Genomic DNA, 23,736 nt, shown 5'->3' with positions numbered 1-23,736 from the left:
ACGATTCAGATCGTGATGCTGATCAAGAATATATGTACCTTATGGGGTCTGATGTGTCTCCTTCAATGCGTTGCAGACTACTGACTGAATTATAGTACCCTCTGCAAGGGTATAAAAAGGATAGTTAACCATAAACAAATAATGGATTCCATTGCCATATTTTCTTTATTTTGACGATCTTAGGATCGTACTGCTCCTGCCCTGATCGCTGGGCGGCATCAGTAATTTGCAGTTCATGTTCATGTTCTTATAATCTTCGGCTGGCTTTCTTTCTTCTTTCTTATTTTGTTTGTATATTATTACAACAATTTTCAAGGGCTTTAATAAATTAGGCAGTACTTACTTCTTCCGATCAAAAAATCATATTTTTTAAAAATCGCCCTTGGATTCAAAACAAAAAGTCGGCACATTCTTTGAATGACATCATTCGATTTTATTTACTTTGCATAAAACTGGCGCTGATCTCGGGAGTCTGCGGCCCTGCAATGCACTAAGCATCGTTTGATTTACATACAAAGGGATTAAACGTATTAATTTTAAACGTTATAATAGGCAATAATCATATGTACTAGCAATAGTTGTTTTTTGTGTGTTTAGCATTCGTATTACTGCTGGCTCTTGTGTAGTTAATTAATTAAGTACCACAGCGTAAAGTAGGCTCAACATAAAAATATGGGTGGCATATTTTCCTTTTCGAGCTTTCATAATTATTCTCTTTTTTTTTTGGTTTGTTTTGTGTCTTTGTTTCAAGTGCATGGGCGCCACTAAATGGCCTAAGGGGGATTTTGTAGCAGAGTGGAGGGGATATATATCCATACACATTTCACATACATTTACAGTTATAATCGATTGGGAGGTGCAGGCGAATAAGTATTCGCCTCTTACCGTTCAACACACATAGTTAACGTCATTATGCTACAGTTGACTAAGATGCGCTATTCAACACAGAAACTAGAGAAAATACTAACCTACAGTTCGGAGTGCTCACGAAATCGCTAGAAGTTTTAAAAGAATTCCTTTAGGGTTTTCGTAAACGCTTGAAACACGCAATTTCCAAATTATTTCAAAGTGGATTGGCGCTCCTTCGTTTCCTGCTATCTTTCCATTTCTAAAAGAATGCAAAAAACCAGTGGCTACCAATATAAAGTTCCTATTTCTGATAATTGTAAATTACAATTTGTAATACACTTGTAGGCTAACTCCCATTTGGATTCTGAATTGAAATAAGAAGGATTTGGCAAGTAAATACAATTAAATGTAAGTTTGTACACTCTAATTACTCCGATTTAGATAGATTGGAAAAATAACTAATACATACAATGGTATACTTAAGAAACCCTAGAGATTTCGAAAACTTTCCGAAATTGGTTCGCATTGATTCTGTTTGGTTTTTGTGTGCCGGTTCTGGGGAATTTTGGGATGTTAGGATCGGGTAAGATACTACGAGCTTCCTAGCCACCCACAACGTATTTACATGGCAGCCACTCGATAGCCACCTGGCGCACCTAGTAGAAGAATAGCAGCCGTTCCTGCGCAGAAGCGGAGAGCAAACGCCACGATCGCTTGATGCTCACATATTGGATCAGGGCGCGTATGCTGATGAGAAAGCCGAAGGCGCAGATCAACCACCACAACCAGGAGTTCTCGTGCGAGGCCAAATCCGTCGAGTGCTTTACGATCAGTGTCCATTTGGCCAGAGACAATCCGAATCCCGACAGGGCTCCGTATCGGGCGGCGATCGTGTGACAGAAACAGGTGAGCATCAGGAAGCCAATCCAGTTGAACAGAAACGCCACAATGAAGGCCGTGATGAACATGATGTCTGTGCCGAGCAAGTTGTCCGTGGCCGACAGGCTGTTCTCCGGATCGCTGGCATCGATGGCGATGAACGTGAGTGCCGGCTGGGCGGATCGCACGGCAGCGGTTCCGTCGCGAAGCGGATTTGGCGGCAGCAACGGATTGGGTGGCGGTGGAAGCTGCTGCGAGGAGGGCAGAGTCAAAAAGGCGGGCGGCAGCTCTCCGTTCAGCGACTTCTCCATCTGCACCTCCTCGTATGTCGGCAGTTTCCCGTGGATCTCTGGCGGCAGTTGTGCGTTCATCAGGTCGGCCTGGCCCGGCAGCTGCACCTGCATCTGCATCTGGCCAGGATCGGATGGGGCTAAAGCCAGTGCTGGCATCTGAGCCGGCAGTGCCACCTGCTGGCCATGACCATCGTTCGCCTCGTACGGCGGCGGGGCGCTAAAGTCCGCCTTTGGCGGTCCCAGTTGATCGTCCCCGGGCGACGGCTGGTTGTTGTGCGGCATAACTGGAAATTGGGACACCCAAACGAAAGGATTAGTACTCGATTTAATTGAATAGCAAATAAAAATATAAAGAATTTTTTTTTATTTGACAGATTTAGGTGAAGTCATGGGACTGTTATAAAACAGTTAAGGTCTGCACCAATAACTTAAATTAGAATTGGCCAAATTATTTTTTGTCGAAAACGGAGAACAATTTTTTAAAGATGTTTTAAGGGAAATCGTTTTTTAAAATGGTAAATTTTCGACATTTTTAGTGCTTATCTGCTTCTTTTCACCTTTCATGCAACCCCAAAACTTAAAATAAAACTTATAGCTTTAAAATTCATGCTGAATTTTTTTTCCAATTGATACCACTAAAATTTTCAAAATTTGTGCCCAAATAGGTATTTTTGAATTTCTTGAATAATGATAGTTTTTTAAAAGATTTAAATTTAGCCAAATCCAATGTTGTGTCAAAATCTGGAAATAAAGTTTCTTGAATTTTCGTGTTCGAATAGAAATTAGAGCTTCTTGTTTAGTTGTCGCTTTTATTAACGTTAATAGTTTACGCGGTTTTTAATAAAGTTAGGTGTATAATAAATAATTGGGCGGCTAAATGCCGAAATTGCATTGCATTATCTCTAGGTTTTGCTTTTTCGTTTTCATTCTCTCTGAGCAATCAGATTTCGTTCGTTAATACTTGGTCTAAAGTTTGAAAAGGCACGTCAGTAGGTTCTTAAAACTACAGCATTCGGCATCCCGATTGGATGGTTAAAATAAAAGTTGCGTTAAGCAGTTAAAATAAACGGGGAGACATGTTAGACATTCAAAAACAAATCAGCTAGCTGGCTTATTAGGTGGCGGAGTGTTAGTTGCAGTGCCGGGGGCGATTGGAGGCCACCGCTTGGAGGTGGGCCTCCTCCAGCGATAGGATGCGGCAGGGGCCAAAGGGACGTCTCGCGGGGCGCAGGGGTCGCAAACCATCCACCTCGTCCATTCCCTCGTTCTGGCAACCACCGTCGGTCGCTGTGGTTGTGGTGCTGTCGTGCAGCTTCTGCTTCTGCATCTTCTCGTGTCGCAGGTAGAGAACCACGCAGCACATGGCCATAAACAAAAGCGCTAGTGTCGCCCCGCTCACAATGCTGGCCTTCTCCAGCATCACCCGATTCCTGGTTGGCAGGTACGAGCCATCTATTTCCTTGTACTCGCACCTGGGGCCCATGTAACCCTCGGCGCACTCGCAATTGTACAGGGGTTCGTTGTGGATCATCACCATGAAGCACGTGGCGTCGTTCAGGCAATACCAGGCGACAAATGTGGTCGGACAGGCGTATATCGGAAATGTGACGTTGGGTCTCGGCGTTGTCGGTACCTCTACATTGTCCGGCGGCAGGATCGGCGCAGCTGTGGGACGCGGCTTGGCGACGGCACGCGAGGAACAGGCGGCGGCAAGCGGCAAACAAGCGCCGATTAAAGCGGTGGCAAGCAGCAGGTCCTGGACTTGCATCTTGATCTTAACTCATGGCAGCTTTACTTGGGAATGTGACAATGCAGTGTGAGGTGTTTTGTAATGTGGAATTCTTGGCTTTGGCTGGCAGGCGGCTGCAAAACAAAAACGAAGTGCAATTATAATCAACTCAAAAGTGTTAACTCGTGTTCGGGGTTTGTGTGGGTTAATTGCCTGCCTAGCACCGCCAGCCGCGTCCTTCTCACAATTACAACCTATGCTCCTCGACCTAAGTGAGAACGAGAAACAGAAAATCGAATTTCATAAATTTTTAACAACAAAAATGTCATCGTTTATTTACCTGGCCGGAACCGTGAGCGGAACCCAAGCGGCTGTTGTATTTGCACAGTTTGCATTTATATAGAGTATTTTTTCTGGTTACACTCGCACTTTACATTTCACATCAGACACTTCAGTATATAACATACCATAACTATGTTTTTTCAATTTAGAAAAATATTGATCTTGACCTTATAGCGCTACCGCGGAAAGTTTTCGCTATATCCGCGAAGTTTATAAGTAGATATATAATGTGATCTTTATTATCCATTTTCCAAAAATTCAATTTATTTCCTTTTTATACCTTTTTAAATAAATCGTTTCAAAAGAACATGTATCTTATCTCTTCCGAATAAATTTCCTATATACCAACTGAGTATATTTCTGGTCTCTCCGTTGAAAAAATTAATCTATTCTTTTCAACGTACTCAAATACTGACATTTAAGTGGGCATACAAATTAGTTTCCGCCTGCGGTGAATTAGCTTTGGTCATTAGTAAAGCCCATAAAATCTTTGCATTAGTCAGAATGCTGATAAAACGTTTTTGTAAATATGTATTTTCCATTGGAATTGGTTAGTTTTTTACAATATTATATATTAAATTGGGTCATCGATGTTAACTATTCTAACAATATTGTTCTCATTAACAATTTTTTTTTAATTTTGACATGGAAGCCATATTTTTAAATACTCAAATTTAATAATAATAAGCCTAAATGTTCAAATTAAAAAAGAAGAAAACATTGGGTATAAATGCAATTTTTTTAATAAAAGCAAATTATTTGAAAGATACATTTATTTATTTTTATAACGACTCATAGAAAGTATTAGATCCTAAAACTAATAAAAAATGTATTAATGCGATAAAACTTAAGCGTGCTCTTGTTACCAATGTAAACTAAATTGTCGAACTAATAATCAACATTTTACCGACGATGAAACAGCATATAGTTAAATAATTTGTGCTTTAAATCTCTCAAGCCAAATAATCTTATGTACATATCTACATCTTTTATTTTTTGAAAACTCTTACTTAAACATTATGATTTCTTTACTAGTTAGACTCAAAAAAATTTCTTTAAGCCTTTACCATTCCCTATAAAACAATTTTGGAGCTTAAAGCCTATAAGCCCCCTACCATACAACACATACGCACACCGACATCTATAAATAACAACAACAACGCGAACGAGTGAAAGTTGACAGCTGAATTGGCACAAGAAAAGTGAGAGTGCGAAAGAGATAGTCCGACAGAAGCAAGACACAATTGTAACTTAGTTGACCTTTCAGTCAATTGAAAACTCATCTCAGGCAAAAAAAAAAATAGTCCAACCCAATCAAGAAATTGCGTGAGTGGATCTAAGTTGTGCCTAATTTCTACAAGTGTAGATATGTATGTATATCTTTACCTTTTTTTATAGTTTTTTATTAGTGTGTAGGTGAGCCGGACGTAAGCATGAATAATGAGTTAATAGACGCCGGCGAGCTAAATAAGCACTGTGGGGCTTATCGTAAATTGGGCTCGAACAAAAGAGTGCATATCAACAAAATGATTGTGCCAAGACTATATTAATTGTTTGTGTGTGTATTTCAAAAAATAATAACTTTTCAATTTGATATTACAAAAATGTAAAATTATTTAGATTTAAACCATTCAATTTTTGAATGTTTTAAAATCGTTGGAAATATTATTTTCACAGTAATGAATGAATTCTGCCAAAACATCAAGAAGACGAACAACAATAAGTCGAATGATATTGATAAGGTGACGAATACCATCCACAAGTGCGGAACGCAAGTGGTAGCTAATGGGAATTACAGTTACCTGTGGATGACTCAGATGTTCAAGCATTTGAATTATTGCAAAATTGCACGACACCGGAGTTGTGTGGTGTACAGTCAAACTTCTCTTCAAGTAGAATAGTTCCTCAACTAATTTTATTTTTATAGACTTATTTTACAGAAATCCATCGATTTCATAATTATCAGTATCAGGATTTGTTATTTATAGCCAAAATGATTATAATTAATTATTAATTTAAGACTGCTACTGTGCGACCTAGGTATTTAAAAAAACTTCTTGTAATAAACATATGTTCTTTTGTTTTGCCAATAATAATTGTTGTTATAAATATTATTTATGCACAAAGTTCTACTGTATCTTTACGTGTGTGCATTAAAAAGGAGGCGGAGGGAGTAAGGAGAAGTCGAGAGGAAGAAAGCAACAGGGCCGTGACAAAAGGCGTTGAAAATTAGCGAATTGCTGTGGAAAAGTAACAACGCAGTTTGGGCCAGGTTTTGGATGTCAGCCGGAGTTGTTCGTTCGTTGATAAGAAATTTGAGCGCGTGGACAGCTGCCAAGCAGCAGGTGTGCAAGAGGAAGCGAGAGGGGTGAGCACTGGAGGAGCGTTAAAAGTAAACCAGTTAAACGGGACCGGGAGCACAAAAGAGCGGCTCAAGATGCAAGCGGAAGAATAAGATAGAAAGATGCAGATGGAAGCTGTCTGAATGGAAGGTCTCTCAAGGGGCAATTTCCTGGATTGAATGAAAAACACAAACACCTTCAACTGCATTGGTATTGCAATGGAATAGAGAAAGAATAAGAGGGCGAAGAGCGAGAGAAAAACAACTACGAGAACAAGTTTCCAAGCAAACGGTGCTTGTTGTTATTGTACAAGGGCAAATGAATTAATTTACTTGTGTAAATATGAATTAAATAAACAAGTACACCGACACAGTCAGACTTATCAGAGTGTGCATTTTTTAGCACCTGAGTGGCGAAATCCCAGCGGAGTTAAGATTATTAATTTGCTAAACAAAACATAAACACATGTACACACACACACACAAACGGGGTGGGTTTGAAAGAGAAATGGGCAGACCCTTGGCTCTCCTGCAGGGCTCCCTTTACTGCTATTTTTCCCCCTTCTTCGCCTTTTCTATTTCTGTGCTCGATATTAATTCGATTTGATTCTATTTCGCCTTTTCTGTGCCATGTTCTATTTATTCACCTTGTTCCTTCTATGCGTTGGTCGATTCGATTGCGTTCGCTTTTCTCTTTTGCGCAGCTCTCTCACGTTTCCGTTTTATTGATTTTTGTTCGAAATTTTGTTGTTGCCAAACACGCACACAGCTATAATACTGTTGGTTTTTTGGCTGCAAAGCGAAGGGCGATAGTTCGGTTTCGAGTGGCTTTACTGTAACGAATTAACTAATTTAAAACAGGGCTCACTCCGCAAGTGAAGCGAGAAAAACAAATGCACCAGGAATAAATTTTCGATTTCTGACCTAGCGATGGCCAGCTTCAGCGAAGGCTGTATCGATACTCACATAGATATGGCACCGTGAGGAACTTTTGCAACACGACTACAAAATGCTACATTTATATTAAGATTAACATTTGGTAAATTCTGGGAATCATCTTTTGATAAGCTTAGTTTCTATTTTCTCTAGAGTCTAGACAAAACGGTTATTCTTAAAAACCACAAATGGAAGAACTAATAGCAATCGATAAAAATGTCTGCACATTTTGCCAAGCCATTCTTACCATCACTAAGCTAAGAAAAAATTGTAAACAACGACGTGGACGTAGTAAATTTAATTAGGTTTTATATTAATTTACACCTTAACATGCAGTATTTTGTGGTCTTTCTCATGCTGGCCCTAAATGTGAGTTGATGCAGCTTCAAAAATAAGTGAATCTAATATATTTTATGCTATTTAGTGCCAGCAAATCTATGCCGAAATGACGGCCGCTGAGTGCCGGGAGTTGGGTTTTATCAAAGCACAACTGATGTGCTCCAGTTGCGACAAACTTGATGATTTTGGACTGGATACTTTAAAGTAAATAGACCAAAATATTATTTATGGATTTTTTAAAACACAGTAATATACATTGAAAAAAGGAAACTGATCTAAACGTTTAATACATACATGACACAAGTTATACTGAAGTCCTTTAAGTTGTTATCACCAGAAACCTAAAATACTTACATATGTATGTACATACATTACTTACAAATACTTTCTAGAATACCACAAAATATCTCCACATTTTCCATGTTGACTAACTTTTCTCATTATTATTTATCTTCATTTTATAACTAAAACCATGATATGTCGGAAAACTGATTTAAAGAAATCTTAAAATGTGAATCGTATATTTCTAGACCCCATTGCAAGCAATGCTGTACTTTGGATCAACAGCCGGCTGTCCAACGGACCTATGCCAAGGCAATTTTGGAGGTGTGCACCTGCAAGTTCCGGGCCTACCCACAAATTCAGGCCTTCATCCAAAGCGGCCGGCCCGCCAAATTCCCTAACCTGCAGATCAAGTACGTAAGAGGTTTGGATCCCGTAGTCAAGCTCCTCGATGCCAGTGGTAAAGTTCAGGAGACGCTTTCCATCACCAAGTGGAACACTGACACCGTGGAGGAGTTCTTTGAGACGCATTTGGCAAAGGATGGTGCTGGCAAGAGTTCATACAGCGTGGTGGAAGATGCCGATGGAGACGATGAGGACGATTATCTGCGCACCAATAAGATCTGAATTTAACAATGCGAAATTAGTAGATCAATAAATTCCGTAGTAATTCTATAAATCAAACCACCATTTTAAACATATAAGTCTAGATCTTTGAGTTTTTATTTGAATATATGGTAATTTTGAAATTTAAAGATATCATTTTTATATATATTTTTTTTTTTGCATAAAAAGTTTAAATTGAATATAATTATATAAAAATGCAGCTAACTGAGGATTCGCAAAGGTGTAAAAAAATATGAGATTATTAACTTTATTTTACATTTAAATAGAATATACACAATACATTTCTTTCTTTTTTCTAAATAAACTGATACCAGCACTAGAAACGTATACGTTTAGAATATTTATTATTTATCCCTTATTTATTAAAAATGTTTGTCAACATAAACAGTTTTAAAACCACATTCCACAAGTAAGCTGGAACATATGTTTTTAAGCTTTTTAGCGCGCCTCTGCCAAAAGCTGTAGATACAGTTTGAGAGTCATCCGTAAGTCGGATTCGGTTACTACTGCAATGCGACGCCTCAGCCGTGGGAGTTCTTGATTCATAAATTTAAATGAAATCATTTTATTTGTTATCTTGTTATCGACGGAAAGGAAAGTTCCCGGCTGAGGCAACAATGTTTTGGCATTGTGGCCGGAATGCTTATCGCCAAGAGATGACAGGGGTGCTTCCCCCCCGGCAAAACAATCCAACACCACCTCCTTTGGGGACTGCCAGTAGTGACGTAGTGGGCTCACATGGTGGGGAGTTGATCAATATTTGATCAGCCTGTTGGAGTAATTGTGGCAACTGAAACAGCAAATAACATATTTATGCCCGCCAAAATCGTAGCTGATGTCTATTTCCGTTGTGTGACGCAGCCTTGACATCGCTCTTTTCCGCTCTCATAGTCTTGTTTTTATCCGGATATTGCGCATGAGCAAACAGTTCGCAATTTTAGCCAATTATCAGCATCTAACAGTTGTTTAAATTAATTTAAATAAAATTTAATCAAGTTCGCGACAAAAGTAAGTAAAAACGTACTTTAGAAATATACAATTTTGGAAAAAATTTATTAGAATCAAACTACATTTGGTTAAGATAAAAAAAATATAAAAATGCTAACCAATTTGTGTCTGACCTGCTTAACAAAATTAAACAAATTAGAAAAAAATCATTTTTTTTTTAAATATGGCAAGACAAACAATTAGGTTGAGAATGAACAATATATTTAATTATAATGTTACTCGACTAAAAATAAAAAAGGTGATTTTTCAATATAAGCATAATGAATAATGAATTTATAATAATTTAAATTTTCTACAACTGATTACAGCATCAAAAGCAGCGCGAGCGGCAGAGAGCGAAGAGCAAATAAAATTGTTTATAAACTCGTTGCACTATCGCCTGTTTACGTTTCATTACAATGCATATTTATTTTAGTATTTCTTATTTGCTGTCCTTGTAGCTTGTTGTTGTAATCAAAGTCGGCTTTTCACAATGGTACCAAGGTATCTTCTACCAAAATAAAAGGGTTTTGGCCCACTGTGATGGACCCTTTATCGACGTTGCCCTTGAATGCAATGCGACCAACCATTAATACATGTGCCAATACAATCCAATCCAATCTCTAACGTCAATGCTGGGCCCCTCTGATGCGTACGAATTATTTTTAGCCGCTGCTATCACACGCAGACCCCATCGTACGGATATATGTACAACATAAACATACAAACATACTTACATATAAACAGGACAATGTACTCCTAAATGTACGCACTTAGGGCACGTGCCACGCCTTGAAGAGGCAATCAAGTCATCTAAATTTATTAAAGGATTCCACGGAAATTTGTTTTTGTTTTCTGATATGAAATACAGGAGGAGTAGGGTCCAAAACAAAAGAAAACATATATGGACTTAATATGTAAAAAATAACTCCACAGTATTTTGTATGTATAAAACAATTTGTTTTAAATTAATTTTGTTTTATTAAAAATTACAAGAGGAAAAATAGTTCATATATTTTTGAATTTATTAAGTTAATATGGAAGTTGTATGACTATATAAGTTGAAAAGAATAATTAAAAGCTTTAGACGTTCAAGCAAAAATTAGCATATTCTGCTTTGCACAGTGTTATCAATCAATGGCGAGGCGCTGTAATCAATACTAATTATTTGCTATTATGATTACTCCTGCGCACGCACACACACCAGGACGTATTACAATTGGAATCCCAGAATCTCTTGCGTTCTTATCAATTGTGTGCCATATAAGCAACTGGGGTGCATTCAACTGGTCGGTGTTGCAAAAACTACGATACGTATCGTACATATATAGGTAGTCTGGTACGTGGTTATACAATTGTCGTCAGAAAGGTAACAAAAAAATGTGTAGTTTAAAATTCAAATCAGTAATCAAATTTTACAGAACCCATTCAGCAAGAAACATCAATAAAATATTTGCTGACTAAAATAAACAACAAATAATCGTTAGGCAATACTTATTTTAGAATCAAGAAAATTTCGAACTGCCAGTAACCAAGTTTTTCAAATGAAAGTTAACATTTCTTATTTCTCGTTTTTTTGTTCCGTTGTTTCTAACTTTTTAACCGCTACTGTATGTAAGTACATATTATTGTACAGCTGGCGGCTAGAGCAATAGCAATACAGCAAAACTGCAGTATCGCAATAGAAATGGCAATGTCCCCATCGGCCCCCCGGGAAGTGGAGAGATTGGAGCATGGGCACATACCGTGTGCTGTCTGGAGCTGAGGCCCCAAGCTGGGTCTGAATAATATCGGCCGATTCTGGGTATGGATTGCGGACTGAAATCTGCTGTTGGTGCTCTCGTGCTGATAACATTTGCGCCTTTCGAGTGGCTTGGGGGTGATAACGATAATGACGTTATCGTCACAGCGTCATCACTTCCAGCTAACTCACACTCGCAGATTTAATTTCATGCCATTTTAACACTTCATTAATGTCCAACATGAACACGAAATAATAATAAATATCTTGCTATCTCGCCCTAACGTTTTCCGTTCGTTTTCAGCACTTTTAGTTAGTACAGTTGTACCCCCCGAAAGATGTTTGCTGCCGCTCAACCTCTGTTAACATTATAATTAAACATACGAGTGCGAAAAGTAAACATAAACAGCAATAAAAGCCAGCGAAAACATTTCAATTAAAATGCTTCGATTTTAGCTATAACATTGATTTTGGGCAAAGAGGCTTGACTGTATTGGCGGTTTGTTTTCGGCTTACCACATGTGGGGATTGCCCTTTACCGTTATATCGCCGCTATCGGTTCTCCCACGCTCTTTCTTTTTTTGATCTCCACCCTCCCGAAACAGAGAAAAACTGTAATCGTATAAAAAATAAAAGATCTTGTTACGAACTTGGAAATCCTTTCAAATTGTATCCGACATTATAATAGATGTAATTTTATAAAATTTATATAGAAATTATCATTAAATTTCAGTTTGTCTCGGTTTCTTTTTGAAAAATGGCAAATTAATAAATTAAACTAAATTAATTAAATTTTATCAATTTAAGTTTAGTCAATTTAAATTGAATTGATCTTTTCATACATACAACTTTTTTTCTCTGTAGCTTATTAAATTCTTGACTTGGCTCTCTTTCTTGTTTATAAGATTCTGGCTGGAAAGATCTGAAACTTGATTTTGGAATCGCGAGCAGCTTGTTTTATTTTCCTGCTTGTTTTATTTATTAAGCCAAGCTGACGTCTTACGCATTTATGTTAATATTTTACTTACTCGGTTCTCTCGATTTGTCGCTCTCTACCGCGGCACATGTGCAAATATGTACCAAGCTGTCTAGAAAAGTAGTAGAATTCGAAAGAGGAGTATTTAGCAGTAGTGCTTCCTCCAGTTACTCAGTATTCCGCATTGAACTTTGACTACTAAATTTAGCACACACAAAACACAAACTGCGTCGCGCTTATTAACAAAGACACAAACTACTCACTCACACATTCCTTTCGGAGAGTGGCTGAGCATTTAATAAATGTGCTTGATTACTATTTTTCTATAAATTTACATAATTTTACGTGCTATTATTCCAACACCTAGAACTGCATTCGCCCACGTAAACGGAATTTTGGAACAACAGGTGTTAGTACTGTCGTTCAATGCACACAGAATATAAAAAAGATACAAAATTGCAAAATCATTTTGTAATGCAGCAATTTCGGTTATAATACAGCCTAAAAATTAAGATATCAATACAGTATATATAAAATACTTATATAACTGTTTGGTCAAGACCAAAGGATCTGATTGTAGTCACACTTACTAAAAAAATCTGCGATACAGAAATTTAAACTAATGCATTATTTTCTGGACTTTAAAATCAAATTTAAGATTTATTTGAAACAAATAACTGTGTTATTACATTGAATATAATCTTATGGCTTATTCTCCTCGGTTTTGCGGGTTTTCTTGTTGCTGTTGATGTACCGTTAATTTAATATAAATGTAATTATATATTACATACACAATTACTTAGTACATGTCGTATAATAATAATAGTATAATTTATAATTAGCATTTCTCTCTCACTTATCTAGTATTATTTTAATTCTTCAAGTTCTTTTATTTAGGTGTTTATTTTAACACAAAACAGCAGAGACAAATGTTATCAATCTATATATATGTTTGCGCGTTTCCCACATAAATTACATTTTTAAATTACATTTATATATGTATTTTTCTTTTTTCTTCGCTTTTTTTTTGTGTGTCGCTTGTAAATTTTTTTTCTCGTTTTACCTCGTCTCTTTTAAGTTTAGTTTATAACTAGTTTTACATCGATAATTAGAAAAAGGAAATCTTTTGTAGGGGCTTTATTAGCAAAAACATTTTTGTTACTAATATTAAACATTATATTGTATATTTATGTATATGTATAAGAAGTTCTGGTACTCGATTTAAATAAAACATTTTATCTTTGCACTTTTGAAGCTATTTAGTTTTGTTTATTTTTTTTGTTCAATTTTTTAAGTTTTTGTTACATTTATTAAGTAAATTTAGACTCAATGATTTGTGTGTGATTTAAGGGGATTTGTTATTTATAAACAGTAATTATTATGCAGGGTTTAGGATCGCACTCTCCTAGCCAATCCATTCTCCTTATTGTTGGTTGCATGCCATAAAGCTTTCTTTGATTTGATTCTTAATTTTTTTTTACTTTCGTAATAAAAATGACTTGAAGAGACAACGGGCTTAAATTGGATCGGGTATTGTGGTAGTAGTCGTAGTTCCATGCTCGATAATTAAGTGTTTGGAAAACGTTTTTGGAAAAAAACCTATCTACTATTTGTTAAAGACTTGTAAAAATTTCTTTAGCTTTCTTTTGAGTTTGCTTTTGATTCTGGTTGGTTTCGTAAAGTTTGTCTGAGCAGGACACTGGAACTTAATTCCGATTGTGAGCTACACTTGTGCCTGGACTATTAACTACACATCAGTAGATATATTTTGCTATATATATGTATATGCGTATGTCTGTACGGTTATATACTCGTTTAGTTTGTGATACTGCGTTGATGAAGAAGGATCTCGAAAATACATCTATCTATCGTTTTGTATTCGAACAATTTTCGCGGGGAAGGGGGATTTGAAGACTTTACAGCACTGAGGGATCGGTTTCGATATCGGCTTCTTAAACTCTAGTAATTGCTTCGACGGCACATTGGGATTATAATATTCATAGGGTTTTACAGATGCACACACATGCGTAATTAGCTAGCTATTTATCTGGATCAAACAAACAAACGAAAACAGATTAGATGGCATATAGTGTTGAAGGTATTTTTTTTGCTCAGAGGCGCTGTTCTAAGTCCTTCCTCCTCTCAGCTTTCTTCGTTTTCGTATGGAGAATATAATTTTGGTCGTTGGTCTAAGACACTTTTTGGTTTCAATCCTTTTTGCTTCTTCCCATTAGGTATTGTATTATATACAGAAACTAGAGCTTAAGTGTATAAATTGTATAGTGACTTATGTGCGTAGTTAAGTAAAATCTGAGACTCGCTGTAAAATATGTTTCGCTTTTTCAGGGGTGCTAGGGATTTTGAGGAAAGAGGGTGTAAAAAGACACTCAAGTACACTTAGGGGTTAACGATTCATTTCATTTCATTTCATTTCATTTTTTTTTATGCTTTTTTCTAAGAGCTAAGAGCTAGCTACGAAAGCACGGGCGATAACGAGATAACAATATTGAGGCCTGTTAAAAATGTCAGTTTCAGCATGAATTTGCGGAAGTAAATTAATATCATATTTTGAACTTTACACACCCCTTGTCAAAGTTTCCGAATTTAAATTACTTCACATTAAGCTTGTGAATCATGACCTTAAGTAATATGGCATTTAATCGGGGAAATCTAAGTGGAAGTACTCAAAAGACTCTTAATTCACTTCCTCATATTTACGTTAGAAATTGAAAATTCCAACAGTTGTGATAGCGGCGAAATCGTAAAAGGGCTTACAGCCTAGAAGAAGAAGTTGCGAACCTCCTCGTCGAGGTCACTGGAGTCCACTAAGTCATCCATCACGCCGGACACCAACAACTCCACCACTTCCAGATCCTTTTTGTCCTTGTCGCTAACTGCGGCTGCCTCTCCAACTGTTCCCACTACTGCTGCTGCTGCTGCCGGCAGTGTGGCGCTATCCACGGTGGCCACCTGCTCATCCGCCAGCACATCCGATCCCAGCAGCTCCTGGTAGTCCTCCTCTAGCAACACTCCGCTTTCGATGGCCGCAACAGCCTCCTCATAGTATCAGTTGAGGTCGCGCCGAAAACTATCCTCGATGTTGGGATTGGCGATCATGATGGGGCTTTGGTCGGACAAGATCTGCATCCCGGCTTCGTCTATCGGGCCCAGGTCCAGATCAAGTGAGTCGAAGGAATAGTCCCCGGTTGACGAGTAATCACTAAAGATAATCGAGGGTATATTCGCTGTGGTTGGCGTTTGACTTTGCGAGGATCCCTGAAGGTGGAGTTGCTGGAGGAGATGTTGTTGTTGCTGCTGTTGTTGTTGCTGCTGTTGCTGTAGCTGATGATGATGGTTCATCACCACATTGGAGTTGGAGCAGCTATTGTGACTCACTGGCGAGCTGCTCGAGAGCGGGGAATTACCATGGTGCGGCGAATGCATCGGCGAATGATGCGGCGAATGGTGCAGAGATAGCGACAACTGCTGCTGCTGATGGTGCGGCTGCTGATGCTGCTGATGATGCTGTTGCTGCTGCTGCTGATGGTGGTGGTGGTGGTGATGTTGCTGCTGAGGCGACCCCTGAGCCGATACCATGGGTATCGGTAGCGGTGAACTGGGGCCACCCAAGGGTGAGGGAACAGGAGAAGCCGTTATGCCCAGGGGATCCTGCGTCGGGCCACCGCCGCTACTGCTATTGTTGTTCCCCGCTCCGTTCAGATTTGTGCTGCCATTGTGCGTCGACCCGATGCCGTTGCTCAACCCGTTGTTGTTCAAGTTGCTCACTCCCCTCCGCAAAAGGTTGTTGTTCCCGCTCGCCTCCGGACTGCCGCTCAGCTCACTGAAGTCCAGCATCTCCTGCTTGGGGTAGCCGTTGGTCAGGCCACCTCCATTGCTGCCACCGCCACCCGCTGAGCCTCCACCACCACTCAGGTCGTCAAAGTCCAGGGCCACATACTCGGAAAAAACCGGGTGCTCCGGCGAGGAATTGCTGTCGCCCAGCGAGAAGCCCTCAAACTGATTGTGAAACGAGGTATTCAGACTGTTGTACGAGTTATCAAACTGTTGCTGTTGCTGGTGCGCCTGTTGCTGCTGCTGTTGTTGCTGCTGCTGCTGCTGTTGCTGCTGCTGCGCATGTTGCTGCTGGCGTATCGGACTGGCCGGCGCACTCGAGTGCAGGTCCGTGGCCGAAACACTGCTCAGCAAGCCGGGCGACGAGCGTGGACTTGGCGGATTCGGTGGCTGGCGGTAGTCGGTGGCATTGTGCGGTCCCAGCGTTGGCAGCGGATTAAATGTGGAGACCGCTGCCTGGGTGGTGGCCAGGTTGGTGAAGGACAGGTGCGGCGAACCACTTGGTTGTTGCTGCTGCTGCTGCTGCGGCTGTTGTTGCGTGTTGCCGGTGGGTGAGTGCTGCTGCTGCTGATAGGGCGACCCAGGACCAGCTCCACTTCCTCCACCCGCCGGACTAAACGGACTTGGCGATTGATCCCGCTCAAGGCGGTGGTTGTGCGGCGACATGACTGGCGACAGGGTTCGTTGCAACTGTTGCTGCTGCTGCTGTTGTTGCTGATGCTGCTGCTGCTGTTGCTGCTGATGGGACTGTTGCTGCTGCTGGGGTGCGTAGTTCTGAAGGGCCGTGAGATCGGGCAGGGAGCCGGTGTTGGCAAAGTTGGCCTGATCCTGCAGCGGCCGGAACACTTGGTTCACGAATTTGGCGTTGTTGTATGGCGTGGTCTGTTGCTGCAGCTGCTGGTGTTGCTGTTGCAGCTGCTGCATCTGCAGTTGCTGGTGCAGCTGGTGCTGCTGCTGCAGTTGTTGCTGCTGCTGGTGCAGTTGCAGGTGGTGGGGCTGCAACAGGGGTGACTTCCTGCGCTGCGCCTGCGGACTCAATGTCCTGTTAATCCCATGGTGCGGCGAGTGAGATCTTTGTTGGCCCGGTTGCTGCTGCTGATGTTGCTGCTGCTGGTAGTTGGGGTACGTGTTGTTGTCGAGGCCCGCCACTAGCGCGGTCTGGAAGAGCATAGAATCGGAGTTGGAGCGTCGACTCAGGCTGTCCGCCATGGGTGGGCCGAGTAGATTCGGGTTCAGTTGGCCGTTGTCCAGGGCTTGTTGCGTGCTGCTGCTGCTGCCGTAGGGCGAGCGATCCTGCTTCCGCTCCGAGGGTCTCCGCATGGGACCCACGCCCATACTCCGTCCCCGGGACTCCCGAGGACTCCCACCTCCACCGCCGCCACCCAAACCGTCGGGCGAGGCACCGCCACCGCTGGCTCCACTGCCGGAGCCACTGCCTCCACCTCCGGACCCGTTGCCGCCTCCCTGCGAGGACTGGCTCAACTCATGCCCGCCGCCCAGGCACTCCAGGATCTTTTGGTTGGTCGTCGGTTCGTCCCGCTTCGTCGCGTGCACCTCCTTCATAATCTGCTCGAACTCCGCCGTGCCCTCCGCCTGCTTTTGCTTCTGCAGCGCGATCTTCTCGCTGAACTTGCGCGGATTGGCCATTGTGGAGAATGTGTCTGCCGAAGGAATCTGTTTGAAAGTAGGGGAGAGTTAATCATTAACTAAGTGAATTTAACATGTTCGAGTAAGTTTGGTATTCGCTTTGCCTTTTCCTATAGAGCTAAAAGATAATATGTGATACTGGTCACCTCATATCTATCCTATCTAATTTAATTAGCAAGTAATTAAGTCTGTTTGATTACAAATAAACAAATAGTATACATATATGACTCAAGTAAATAAACATGAAATTGAATATACCCTGTTATGGAATATACGGAGTTAATAACTTAGCCAAAGTAACGAATAAATAAATCTTAAAATCGAAACACCTTTATCTCAGTCCATTGTGGAGCGGTGAAAAGGTGTAGTCTGCAATCTGTTGCCATAAGCTAGCTCATCCATCTCAAGGCATTTCCGCTCCCTGAGCGCACACCTTTATCCCCCTGCCTTTTTATCTGCCGGCGAAGGGCATGGAAATGTTTTGACAGGGGGGCGGCATCCACCCGTAAGTAAGTTAGCCCCGAACCTCTCCCCATTCTTGTTTTTATCAATTTGTCAGTCGAGCGGTTTGCTGATAAGCCAGATACAGATACAAAACATTCGCCGTTTGGCCGACTTCCAGTCGTATTCCGATGGCGATGGCGATGGCGATGCCGATTCGGGTTCGGATTCAGGTCCACGCCATGCGTAGTAATGTTTGCCCGGTTGTCCCGGTCTCGCGGCCCTCTCTCACTCGATTTCAATGCCATTGCATAACGAGTGTCATATGTACGAACATGTGTACATACATACATACATACATATATCTGCCGAGTGTTCAAAAAGGGCGGGAAAAAGCGACGAGCAGGGCAGACAACAAGTTTTTATAGTTCTGAAAGCGACTGTTTGGGTTTGGGTTTGGGTATATCGTTTTGGGAGAACGGGGTTTACCAGGGGGCGGCTTTTCGTCGGCACCTGCAGAGCTGCATTATGCAAATGCCGCGAATTGCGTAGCAAACGAAATAATCTTTTTTTTTTTTTTGCATTAATTTATTCCGGTTTCGCGGCAGTGCAAAGTTGATGCTCATTGTTTTCGTTTTTCTTTTTTTTTTTTAATATACGAAGGGCATTTTAAAAACAACTTTAAGCCACGTTGTTCCAAAAAAAGAAAAATCAAGCTAATATTATGCTCCAAATATTTGTGGCTTCCTCTTTAGACTAAAAACCATAAACCAGTTCCGCAACTTTTGACAACTTTTAGATGAGCTTCAATCGATGATGATGAGGTTGACATGGCTGATGTGTTGACAAAAGTCTGAAAATGTGGGTAATCACCGCTCAAATAAATCCAAGTAGGCCAAAATCAAAATTTGATATTTATCTTTTGCAAAGAAAATAAGGGTTCTAGGATGGGTAATTTTAGGTAGTGTTCTTATCAAAAGCAAAACTCATGTACGAACACATATGCTCATGTATATAGTACTTCGAAAAGAAATAGTTCCCGATAAATTAAAATTATGAATAAATATGGAAAATTGGCTTTGTACGTACAAATAATCGACTAGGTAATCGTTACTATCTATATAATTAAAAACAAATTAATATAACAACTTTAGTTTAATGTGAGCCGATTTTAACTTAACCCCAATAAATTAAAAAAAGGTTTTCTACCATCAATGATTTAATTAAAGTTAATAATAACATGTATAGAAAATTAAACATTAAAGTTATAAAGTTAAGGTTATATACATATATAAAGATAATTCAAAATGAAATCTCAAATACTCATTCAACAATTTTGCTAAATTTATAGTTTTTAATTGCTGATTTAATGTTTTAAAATTTTTAATATGTATATGTATTTGTTTCTGATCTGAGTCCGACTTTAAAAAGATTATTTGGATAACTTTTAAGACTTAAAAGCGTTTAAATTTTACTTTTACTCAAAAAATATATACAAATATACAAATTGTTTTTGGTAACACTGCATTCGGTAAAAACATACATATACAGGTATAACAATATAAGTGAACCAACAAAACACATCTAAAGACTTCTCTTAAGTAAAAAAAGAAGATAAATTTAAACTCATCAAAAATATTGAAATCTTGGAACACACATTGACGAAGATACATACACCCTACCGCTTACTGAACGAGCATCTAAAGTTCCCACACACATATTAAACTCAACCCCTAATTCAAGCCCTCATTAATTTCGACGATTAGCTAATTTACTTACTGTTATCGATTTCTTGTGTAGTTGAAGAAAAGAATACTCAATTAAATCGATTAGGGTAATTCCTATAAGGAAGCCTTAATTTGTAAGTTAATTTCAATACATCATTTTCCTCGTCTTCGTTTCTGTTTATTTCTTATTTTATTTATTTTCATGGGAGTTTCTTAGAACTAGTGCTGAACCTACAATGTTGATAAACTAAATAAAAAGACTATTGTCGTTAAGTTGTAGACGTGTTAATTCCAGCTAAATGCTGATTCATATTAATAACTTTTTTCTTTATTCTGAGTGTGAAAGAGTAGTATAGTAATTGTATTTTCATGACAGTTTTATGCAAATCAAAAACATATATATAAAAGCAAACAACCTGATATTATAATAACATTTAAAAGTAAGCATTTGTTTTAACTGCAAGAGTAACATGGGCTTGCCAAAAATATTAAAAAGAGCTAATACGCCAACAGAAAAAAAAAATTAATAAAGAGTTAACCAATCTTAAATTGACTTTTGAAAATACGTTATCTTAATATACTATTTTTTTAAAGGTTCTTTGTAAATTATAAAATAAGATTAAATACAGTGAATTGAAGTATGTATAAGTTTGGCACCTTTAGATTAAGTTATGTGAAATATTGTCAGAATATAAATGTTGTGCCCTACAAAATCTAAACTGTAGTTTCCTAATAAAAATTGTTACCTATGTATGTATGTATGTATGTATAGTTCTTACTAATCAATATCCCAATAAGGGTTCTTATTCAGATTTAAATTAGCCCCAAATCATGACCATTTTTATATCGTTTTAAAAGGCTATGCGATGAGTAATCCAGGCAAATATCGGAAGTGTAAATCCCATTATAGCTTAACCGCGATGCAGGAGCAAAGAGATTTTAAATGCGACTCACACTTTTAGCCGAAGCGGCCATAAAAAGGCTGAGCACGCCTCAAACTAAACAAAGGTAGATAATATTTTTTGGGAGGGAGTGGATTTTTTGGGGGGTAGGTATTTAAAGGGAGGGGTGCTATTGGGCAAAGCGGAAATATTCCCACGAATCGATATTGACATTTAATAATTTTTAATACACTGCGACTGATAAAAATTAGAGTCCATTGACAACAGACAAAATATCACACATAACTCCAAATAGTTATGACCCTTAAAGTAGATATTTAATTTTGTTTTTACCGATGATGATAACATTGGAAATTTTTAGGTTATACATATTTTAAAGTGGCTAGATTCGAATTTAACTACTGCGATTTTTTTGAAGATTATATTAACTACATATCACAATAAAATGTATGGTGCCAACTTTCTCTTTTTGTAATCAAACTAAAGCTAAATAAATATTTTTGAGCTATCAATTTTTCTTTCACTGCAAGAGAGTGTGAATGGCCTATTTTTTAGCAGCTCTCTTTCTCGATTTATCCTCTCGGCTTTTCGGTTTTCTTATCACCTCTTTCTTTGATTTGTCTCCTGAGAATCGCTTATCAAACGGTTATTTTGCTGCCACGCGCATTCCCAAGAGTTTTTGAATAATTTCTGATGTTTGTTTATTTATCGCGAGGCGCAACCGCAACAGTTGAAAGGAAAATGAGAAAAAAGGGGAAAAACGTTAGCAGAACTGTGCGCAAAGCAAAGAGGCGGCAAAACAAAACGAACGCTAAAGAGGGGGAGGGGCCGAGGTATTACTTACAGTTTCTCGTTCGCCGCTAACTCCAATTGGATGTTTTGCTCTCTCTGTCGCTCTTCTGCTATGCAAATTGAATTCTTGCTTGATTAAAACCTCATACAGAAGAATTTAATTTTTGGCGCTTTTTTTTTTTGTTTTTGTTGTGGTTATGGCCTTTTGTGTTTTTTTTTTTTTGCGTCGCCTGATAAAACCAGATTTGATTTTGAGTTGTTTGCGAGCCGAGAGTTGTTAAATCCGAAAATCGGTTTGTCGGGGGATTATTTTAACAACTGATGGTTTTTTTTGCGTTATTTCGCTTCGCTCTTACACGCACACACAGCCGCACGCGCACGCACACTTGGACAGGTTTATTGTTTTAACGCAAAACTGCGACGTTGTTTTTTTTTTGTATTTTGCGCTCTCAGCTGGTTGGCACTTTTTGCGCTATTTTTTTTTTGGTTACCGCATGAAAAGTGAAAAACTTTGGTTGCGCCTTTGACCTCTTTTCACACGGACACACGCACATACACAGAGACACTGTCTCCAATTGGGAGTCCAATTGGGATTACAGCACGCAGCAGCAGCGGCGGCGACAGCCGATTCTATATTGCATTTCCTTGATTTCTATATATTCTTTGCTCCGATTTTTTGGCTTTTGTTTTTCGCACACCAATGGGAAATCTCACCAACTCACACGCACACACATACACCGATAGGCACACACACTAGCTAGCGGGGCGGTAGATTTTTGCGGGCAACGGGACTTATACCGTTGTGCACACTCACTTCGCAGCAATCTCGTATTTTTATTTTCGTTTATTTTGCGTTTTTTATGCCCCTATTTTGCTCTGCTGCACTCTCTCACTCGCACAGAGAACAACTTATTATTGCTGCTGCTGCTGCCTTGCTTCTTCTTCTTCGCTCATCTTCGTCGCTGTGATGATGGGCTCTTTACTTTTTTCGCTTTGGTTTGGGTGCTTTTTCCGCTTTTTCGCGCACGCCGTTCTAATCACTCGTTTGTCGTGCACTCGTTCTACAATTGCGCGTCGCGTTTTTCAACGTTTTTTGCCCGTTTGTTTTGTTATTTTTCCACTTTTTCTCATATTTTTCCTCTGCTGCTGAGAACATTGCAGCGCAGTGTGGCCGGGTCGCTTGTGTGCGTTCTCCCCAAATATTCGCTGGTTAGGGTTGCCACCTAGAGTGGGTGGTGTATCGATAGTGGAGCCAAAACTTTTTGCCGATATTTTTACACATAAATTAAGAGAAAGTGAAGATAATAAATATTTAAAGCCAAGTTATAAATCAATTTTATAATCTCAATATATAATTTTAACTGTTTCTGACTGATTGTTTTGGAGAGTAACAGTGTAAGAACTGAGAAACGGTATTTGAAACTTTACCAAAAAAGTTCAAATTGGAAGGGTACTAATATGATTGTTCATAGATCTAAAATATCGATTCGTTTTCAAAAATAAAAATTATGTATCGGTGAGTGTCCTTACTTAATGACATTTTTGTAAGGTGTCATTGCTTTTGCTTCTGTTTCGGGAAGGTGTCTGCACTAATAAATAGGAAATCTGTAACGGCAAATAACGGTTTAAAAAGTTTAAGTTGCGAGAGTCGTGTTTTGTGTTAATAATCTTTGTCACACGAGGAAGAAGCTGTTTAAAAAAATGTAAGTAAAATGTATTTCTAAAACACACCAAACATATTTTTCATTAAGGAACTTTAAGATACATACTTATATTTTTTACACTTCAATTTATGGATAATCAAAGTAGTACAATGAAACATTTTTATTAGCTTTTCTTTTTAATTTGGAAATTAAAATTTTAGAAATATTTTTAAATAGCACTCCTTTTCTAGATGTTAAATTTATGGAATACGTAGGCATTTTCTTAAACAAAAACAAAAAGAAAGCGTAAATTCATAAACACTCGGCGTTAAATTGCGAATTTTGTCATATATGCATGTAAAATAAACAAAAGTTTTTCCATTAGCAAACGCAACAATCAAGAAAAAAAGT

The 23,736-nt window shown here is 39.0% G+C and overlaps 4 protein-coding genes across 5 annotated transcripts; 1 reads left to right on the top strand and 3 right to left on the bottom strand.

The window, feature by feature from the left end:
- Positions 1–409: 409 nt before the first annotated feature.
- On the bottom strand, positions 410–7,194 carry LOC108099909 (NEDD4 family-interacting protein 1-like). Of its 2 annotated transcripts, none has more exons than XM_017203570.2 (2): positions 7,081–7,194; positions 410–2,305 (listed from the first exon to the last, which is right to left on the bottom strand). In XM_017203570.2, exon 2 carries the CDS (start codon positions 2,301–2,303, stop codon positions 1,506–1,508), a length of 798 nt encoding a protein of 265 aa, XP_017059059.1. In that variant the 5' UTR covers positions 2,304–2,305; positions 7,081–7,194; the 3' UTR covers positions 410–1,505. The 2 variants fall into 2 exon arrangements, with proteins under 2 accessions (XP_017059059.1, XP_017059060.1); XM_017203571.2 differs by lacking the exon at positions 7,081–7,194 and adding an exon at positions 4,373–4,494.
- On the bottom strand, positions 2,811–7,194 carry LOC108099910 (protein spitz). Its single transcript, XM_017203572.1, has 2 exons — positions 7,081–7,194; positions 2,811–3,884 (listed from the first exon to the last, which is right to left on the bottom strand). Exon 2 carries the CDS (start codon positions 3,787–3,789, stop codon positions 3,151–3,153), a length of 639 nt encoding a protein of 212 aa, XP_017059061.1. The 5' UTR covers positions 3,790–3,884; positions 7,081–7,194; the 3' UTR covers positions 2,811–3,150.
- A 416-nt stretch (positions 7,195–7,610) lies between these two features.
- LOC108099740 (selenoprotein F) lies at positions 7,611–8,944 on the top strand. The gene is made up of 3 exons (XM_017203365.2): positions 7,611–7,738; positions 7,794–7,912; positions 8,239–8,944. Exons 1-3 carry the CDS (start codon positions 7,700–7,702, stop codon positions 8,615–8,617), a joined length of 537 nt encoding a protein of 178 aa, XP_017058854.1. The 5' UTR covers positions 7,611–7,699; the 3' UTR covers positions 8,618–8,944.
- A 4,004-nt stretch (positions 8,945–12,948) lies between these two features.
- LOC108099879 (putative mediator of RNA polymerase II transcription subunit 26) lies at positions 12,949–22,876 on the bottom strand. The gene is made up of 2 exons (XM_017203531.2): positions 21,735–22,876; positions 12,949–17,847 (listed from the first exon to the last, which is right to left on the bottom strand). The coding sequence occupies exon 2, from the start codon at positions 17,818–17,820 to the stop codon at positions 15,388–15,390; it is 2,433 nt and encodes an 810-aa protein (XP_017059020.1). The 5' UTR covers positions 17,821–17,847; positions 21,735–22,876; the 3' UTR covers positions 12,949–15,387.
- Positions 22,877–23,736: the final 860 nt, after the last annotated feature.

The sequence above is a fragment of the Drosophila ficusphila genome, unplaced genomic scaffold (genome assembly GCF_018152265.1).
Source record: "Drosophila ficusphila isolate 14025-0441.05 unplaced genomic scaffold, ASM1815226v1 contig_106, whole genome shotgun sequence".
NCBI lineage: Eukaryota > Metazoa > Arthropoda > Insecta > Diptera > Drosophilidae > Drosophila > Drosophila ficusphila.
This window is presented reverse-complemented; position numbering and strand designations above follow the sequence as displayed.